This window comes from Rhincodon typus, chromosome 25 (genome assembly GCF_021869965.1).
Source record: "Rhincodon typus isolate 14 chromosome 25, sRhiTyp1.1, whole genome shotgun sequence".
Classification (NCBI taxonomy): domain Eukaryota; kingdom Metazoa; phylum Chordata; class Chondrichthyes; order Orectolobiformes; family Rhincodontidae; genus Rhincodon; species Rhincodon typus.
Window position 1 is genome coordinate 42,144,215 of NC_063356.1, and position 7,420 is coordinate 42,151,634.

The 7,420-nt window shown below is 46.2% G+C and overlaps 1 protein-coding gene across 2 annotated transcripts in view; it reads left to right on the top strand.

Annotated features, from left to right (window-relative positions):
* LOC109938121 (EF-hand calcium-binding domain-containing protein 4B-like) overlaps nucleotides 1–7,420 on the top strand; it is a 119,896-nt gene that overhangs the window by 6,415 nt on the left and 106,061 nt on the right. For both annotated transcript variants that reach the window (XM_048612274.1, XM_048612275.1), the window contains exons 2-3: nucleotides 5,471–5,726; nucleotides 6,390–6,501. In XM_048612274.1, the coding sequence (XP_048468231.1) occupies nucleotides 5,496–5,726; nucleotides 6,390–6,501 (343 nt within the window). In that variant the 5' untranslated portion in view covers nucleotides 5,471–5,495. The remainder of the gene's footprint in view (nucleotides 1–5,470; nucleotides 5,727–6,389; nucleotides 6,502–7,420) is intronic.

Below are 7,420 nucleotides of genomic sequence, written 5' to 3' on the forward strand. Positions count from 1 at the left end.
ACACTCCCAGGACAGGAACAGCACGGGGTTAGATACACAGTAAAGCTTTCTCTACACTGACACCATCAAACACTCCCAGGACAGGTGTTGCACAGGTTAGATACAGAGTAAAGTTCCTCAACATTTTTAAATTGAAAGTGAAGCTTCCTCTAATCTTTTAAACTGAAAGTAAAACTTCATTCACATTGTCCCCACCAGAGTCTCCCAGGACAGGCACAACATGGGGTTAGATACAGGGTAAAGCCTCGTCTACTCTTTTAAACTGAAAGTGAAGCATCCTCAGCACTGTCTCCATCAAACACTGCCACGACAGGATCATTGTCAACTGGAGCTCATTGAGGGGAGCTGGTTATCATTTTATATTGCATGGTCTGAACATTCGGTGAGCCCTCTGATGGAAGTTATTGATTAATCTGATTGAGAAGGAATGCTGTGCTTTAGCTCACACTCAGTTTTAGCTGAGGTCAGTCTGAGGTCAGCTTCTGAAATCTTTGAAGTTGCACCACTACTTCCTCAAGGTGTGTGTGTCAGTATACCCTACTGCCTCATAAATATCTAAATTTCCTGTTTCTGAGCCAAAATGTAAGCCAACATTTCCCTTTCAACTGTTCACCTTGGTTAGGTTAGATACAACGCAGATTTACATGATGACAGCAAGTTGCATGTGGGTTATTTTCAGTGCTCCCTGTGTAGGCCAGGCTCCAATGGGCATCTTTATAATAAGACCATGAGAAACAGGAACAGGAGGAGGCCATTCAGCCCTTCAAGCCTGTTCCACCATTTCGTACGATAACAGCCGATTCCTCTGCAAAATAAAACCAAGAACTGCAAATGCTGGCGACCAGAAAGAGAAAACAGAAATTGCTGGAAAAGCTCAGCAGGTCTGGTAACATCTGTGGAAAGAAATCAGAATCAACGTTTCAGGTCCAGTGACCCTTCTTCAGAACTGATGGTAGCTTGGAAAGGGTTGGTATATATGCTAAAGATAGAGTGGGGGAGGGAGCAGGAATAAAGGATAGGTGGAAATGGAGCCCAGGTAAGGAGAGAATAACAGTTGGAAAAAGCAATGGGTAAAGGTCAGGCTGTGGGAATGAATAGGTGCTAGTGGGGACAATTAGTGGCTGACAATGGATTGTGTGTGGTAGTAGACCATGTGATGACAAGTCCTGGTGTGTGGGTGTTGCAGTAAGGACATGGGAGAAAGTGCTTGAGCCCTAATATTGTTGGACTTGATATTGGGTCCTGAAGGCTGCAGAGTTCCAAAATGGAAAATGAGGCGCTGTTCTTCCAGCTTGTGCTGAGCTTTGCTGGAGAACAGTGGCAAGGCTGAGACACAGATGTTGGCTATGGAACAGGGTGGTGTGTTAAAGTGGCAGGCAATAGGAAGCTCAGGGTCTTTTTGCGAGCAGAACGTAGATGTTCTGTGAAGCAGTTACCCAGTCTGTACTTTTTTCCCCAACGTAGAGGAGACCACATTGTGAGCAGCAAATGCAGTAGACTAGATTGTGGGAAGTGCAGGTAAAGTGTTGCTTCATCTGGAAGGTATGTTTGGAGCCTTGGATACTGGGGAGGGAGGAAGTAAATGGGCAGGTGTTATACCTTCACCGGTTACAGGGGAAAGTGCCGTGGGGCTGTGGGGGTGAAGGAAGAGTGGACCAGGGTGTCCCAGAGGCAACGGTCCCTGTGGGAGGCTGACAAGGGAGGGGAGGGGAATATATGTCTGGTGGCGGCATCTCACTGGAGGTGGTTGCTATAGATCCTTTGGATGTGGATGCTGGTCAGAAGGTAGGTGAGGACGAGGGGGACCCTAATATTTTTGAGGGAAGGAAGAGAGGTGGGTGAGGGCAGAGTGCAGGAGATGGGTCAGACACAGCTGAGGGTCCTGTCAACCACAGTTGCGTTTCTCTCTATTTAAATAAAACTCTGTTCTTTTGTTCTCTCTTCCAAAATGAACAACTTCACATTTTTCCCCCCATTACACTTCATTTGTGAACTTTTTGCCCATTTCATGGATCATAGAATCCCTACAGTGTGGAAACAGGCCCTTTGGCCTAACAAGCCCACACTGGGCCTCAGAGCATCCCACCCAGACCCACCCCACTATAACCCATCTAATATACACCTCCCTGAACACTACGGGCAATTTAGCACGGCCAATCCACCTAGCCTGCACATCTTTGGACTGTGGGAGGAAACCGGAGCACCCAAAGGAAACCCACACAGACGCAGGGAGAACATGCAAACTCCACACAGACAGTCGCCTGAGGGTGGAATCGAACCCAGGTCCCTGGCGCTGCGAGGCAGCAGTGCTAACCACTGAGCCACCATGCCACCCTAAAATTTACTGAACCTGTCACTATCTCTCTGTAATTTGTTTGCATCCCTCTCTCAACCAGCCTTTTATCCTATTTTTGTGTTGTCTGCAAAATTGACTACAATACGTTCACTTCCTTCCTCCAAGTCATTACTATATATTGTAAACAGTTGCTGCCCCAGCACAGATTCCTGTGGAACCCCACTGGTCATGGATTGCCAACCTGAAAAAGAACTACTTATCCCCACTTGCTGTATTCTGCCCATGAACCAATTCTCTATTCAATTTGAAGGGACTGTGTACTGTTACAACTCAGTTGGGATAGATGGACTGATTCCTTTCACTGTCCCACTCCTACAGTGGCCAAACACAATTTGATGTCAAAAAGGAAGTGATATTGCAATTAGATGTATGTATATGTATATCAGATTATGTGTAGCTCAGTCGCAGAAGCAAGCAAGCCAGGCGCATTAAATTAGAAATAAAAACTAGTTTAATATTAAAAATAAAGTACTTTAGCAAATATGCTATGAATATTTACAAAAGGTTTCAAATGTACAAATGAATCTAAATACGATTCTTGAAAAATAATTCACATCGATACACACACAACCTCTTCCACACTTTAAAACATACTTAAGACTGTGTTGAGTGTTACTACAGAATTACTTTGCTCAAGTAACAGGTAAATTTGGAATAATAGGCTTATTCACTGATTGTCCAAATGCTTGTCTGTAGTTGAAATCACTTTCCGTACAATCTACTGGCACTAGATCCATTATGGCTGGTTGATATCTCTTTTTCTGCAGACAGTTGATGTAGGTTCTGAATTCTCCTTTAAGAACTCTCCACTTGTGATGATAGTGGACTTTCTACTCTCAAACTTTGTTGAAAGGAGTTTCAGATGAAGGGAGGGGGATAATGGCTGGTTTCCCACGCAACAGGTTCTCTCTAAGTCTATGTTCAAAGTTTATTTTACACCTACTAACTGGATCATGCGGCATCTAACTGAAAGTGTTGTAGATTCACCAACTCCCAGCAAGGAGCTTGTGTTCTTTCGAAATCTCACTTTATTGTAGCTGTCACCAGTGTCCTTGTCTTTGAAAAGTGTTCTTCGCAAAAATTCAGTCTATGTATGTATCTGTTGTTCTGGACCAGATCAAACCCCTCACACATAACAAGGAGATAGTCTAGACCCTAACTTTTATCTTTATTTAAATGCAGGTATAAGGTGCTGTGCTCCAGATATGATTCAAATGGTCAAACTACTAGGCTTTAAGCAAATAATAATTTATTCTTACGCCACAGTCAAAATATAAACAAAAAAAAGAAGAATTGGAATAACTTTAACTCTATTAAAATTCTTAATAAACTAACATATTATTTTACTACTCATCAACTGTTCCACTGTAGCAGCATCCCATAAACACACCCTTGGCAAAGGCAAATTCAGCAAAATAGATTTTCCTCACTTGCTATCTCCTCCATTCCAGGAGAAGGAATGACAGAATGAAGCTAGCAGCACAGAGCGGGAGCTATACCTAGCAGCTTCAACCCTAAAATGCCCAAATGCAACAATTGAAAACAAAACTAAAACCCTGGGTCTGTGTGAGCCTGACTTCACCCACTCATGCTTTCTTTGACTACTTTAAAAAAAACCCCAAAAAACATTTATTCTGCTTTCCATGGAGCAGACACCTCGGCACCAGGTTTACAACACCCCCATCAAGAGAAACTGGACTGAACAAATCCCTTTTCATGGCGCATAGAATAGAAACAGAATCCCTACAGTGTGGAAACAGGTCATTTGGCCCAACAAGTCCACACCACCCCTCTGAAGAGCATCCCACCCATTCCCCTACCCCTGATGTCCCATATCTAACCCACACATTCCTGGGCACAATGGGCAATTTAGTATGGCCAATCCACCTACCCTACACATCTTTGCACTGTGTGAGGAAACTGGAGCAAACCCATGCAGACACAGAGAGAATGTGCAAACTCCACACAGACAGGCACCCGAGGGTGGAATCAAACCTGGGTCCCTGGCACTGTGAGGCAGCAGTGTTAACCACTGAGCCACCGTGCCACCTCATCAGATTTTGTCACACCAGCCAGTTATAGTACAAACTAAGTTTTGAGACAACACATCTTCATAACAGTATCAACACTGCATTTCAAAAATTAAGAAAAAAACGCTGTAATACTTCAGCATAGAATATTAAGGATTACCTAATTGAAGTATTCAAGTGGATTAATCGATTTGATAAAGTAAATGCAGAGAAACCATTCCTATGCTGTCTGGAATCTCGAACAAGAGATTATAAATTTACAGTACCAGTAGAATCATTCAGAGTTGATTTAGTTGGAAGTAGTTTTCCAGGGGCAGTGGAAATTTGCAACTTAGCTCTTGTCGCTGGCGTTGTGGCTAAAAATGTTGGAAATATGCACGCAGTAAAAATCCCATAATTGGTACTATCATAATGAATCTGTTCTGGTTCGCTGACTATGGGTGGGGGGGGTGGGGGGGGGGTGGGCGGGGGAATGCTGGTGAAGGAATTGGGGAGAATTCCCCAGCTCTTCTTGGAAATCATCTTTTACATCCACCCCAGGGGACAAGTGAGGCCTTGGTTTATTGTTCTATTGGAGAGACAGCACATCTGACAGTGTAGCACTCCATCAGCACGGCACTGTGACTATCCCCTCACAACACAGCCTCTGTTTTCAAAAATACCCTGTTACCAGCACGTAACAGGTACACAATGAACATTTCACTTTTCCTCAGTTATGATGTTCTGGCCATTTTAGCTACCCCATGCTCTCTATATCTCCCTGTGCCTCAGTGCAGTCTGTGCCTGTTAGTTTCCTCCTGTGGTTCGTTTGACCTTCGAATAATGAGCTTGTTTACAGTGTGGCCCAGGGCTAGGAACTTGTGTAAATGGCTGTGAATATTGGTAGGAGGCTGAATGTGAGGGTCTCGATGGTGCGGACAATGAAGTTTGGGATTTGAGGGATGGGGCATGAGGTGAGGATCCTGGGTGGTCCTGGCAGAGGGTGATGGTTGACTGCTCGCACCGAAGGGTCTGTTTCTATGCTGTATGCCTCTATAAATTATATCAAACCAGCCTCCTTCTGTGTCTTGCCCTCTTACCTCAGTAGAAAGCAGGACTGACCAGCCGTGATGGACGAGCAGAAGACTCCCACCCCCAGAGCTAGTAAGGGGGTGGGCCCCCGAGAGGGCAGGAGGACAGCGAGACGGCGGAGGGAGTTACGGAACACCCAGGATTCACAGCAACTGGAGCAAGAGGCCAGCTGGAGCTCTGGGGAACGCTTCATGGTGGAGAAAGTCCATGAGTTCTTCCAGGAGTGCGGTGGGGCTGAGAGGGGCTACATCACTTGCGATGATATGGAGGTGAGAGGAACTCAGATCGGTACATCTCCCTGAGTGCTGACGCCCAGCTCATTGAGCCTACAGCAGCCTGGGCCTGTTTATCAGACCCAGGACAGGCTGTAGCGACTGAGACCTGGGCAATTCCAAATCTAATAAACACCTCCATTAACATGGTGACATATGGTGGATTGTATCAGTGCGTGGGCCAATGATAAAAGGATCCCTGTCTCCTGATTCACGCACCTTTACTGATCAGTTTCGTCATCCCACGTGTTCAAAGTGGCTAACACTGCCACAACGGCTCATGTCTCCTCTTATGGAGGTCGGGGGGGTAGGGGTCTGGAGTTGAGGTGAGGGGTATAGATGTGAGAGGGGCGGCGATATGGGAGGGGAGTTGAGGGGTTAGAGGTGAGAGGGCTGGGGTTGGGGGAGAGGAGGTGACGGGTGTAGGGGATGAGGGAGGGGGAATGTGAGGCGAAGGTGGGTAGGTGAGGATTGAGGGGGTACCGGGGAAGTGGCGCTTGCATGTTTTGAGCACGCAGAGAGACAGTAACATGGCCTTCCACCTCAATGGAGGTAACTCATTGTGGACAGGCTGCATCTTCCTGCACACTGGGGACGTGAATAAACCTTTGTGGGTATGTCTGTGAATTTTACTTCTTTCTCTTGATTTTCTTTCCTCAGAAGCTGCAGGACAAGTTTGATTTCAGTCCTGAGGAGTTAGAGATGGTGTTCAATAAACTGGATGTTGATCAGAGTGGCCACCTCACTCCCGAGAAGCTGACTAAGGGCCTAAGTAAGTTCACAATGTTGCCTCTGGGTGAATAGTCATTCAGTAACACTGGGACGACAGACAGCCCCAGGCAGCAGTGGGTGTGATTCTGAGTTATCAGCTCTGTAGTCACACCAGTGAGTGAGGTCAGTTAAACACTGACTCATGTTATAAAGGAACTGTAATATCATTGACAGGAGACCTTTTGGGAGCTCTCAGTGCAGCTTGGGTTCTGACCCCATTGTAGAGCGGTGAATTCACACTGTGTGGAAACAACTCTAACTTCTTACTCACCACAACGCCAGCTTGTTCACAAATAAACTCTAGGAGTGGGATTTCGCTGTTTATCACATCCCACACTGAGCAAGGTTCATTTGGGCCTTTCTCTCCTCATGTCATTAACATTCAAAACATTTTTAGGTGTTAATATTTTGAATAGAAGTCAAATTGATCAACTTTGAGTTTAAAAAATAGTCAAACGGCCATTCAGCCAATCTACAAATCCCTGCTATGCTGTTATTGTACAAAGTCATTTATCTGTTTGAAGTTTCTGGTTAAAGTTGGTCCCAGCACAAACCATCCCATCATGCACAGGGCACGGCCTAGCTGCCCCACCCAGACCACATCTCACCTCCCCCCACCAACACCCAAAACCCCACCAAAACTCTATGAGGGCCATTACACCCTCATCCAGGGGCGGGGGCGGGGGCGGGGGAGGGGAGTGAAAGTGAAATAAGGGAAACATGAGTGGGATGGTGAGTGTACGACTGGGGGTGAGGGGGAGCCAGGGTGTGAGTGAGGGAGGGGTCAGTATTAGGAGAGGGCAAGGGGGGCAGTGAGTGGGAGAGGGAACTGTGAGTGGAGGAGGGAGAGGGGGAGGGGAAGTGAGTGGAAAGGAGCAGAGAGTGGAGGGGGGGTCAGTGAGTGGAAGAGGGGGCAGTGG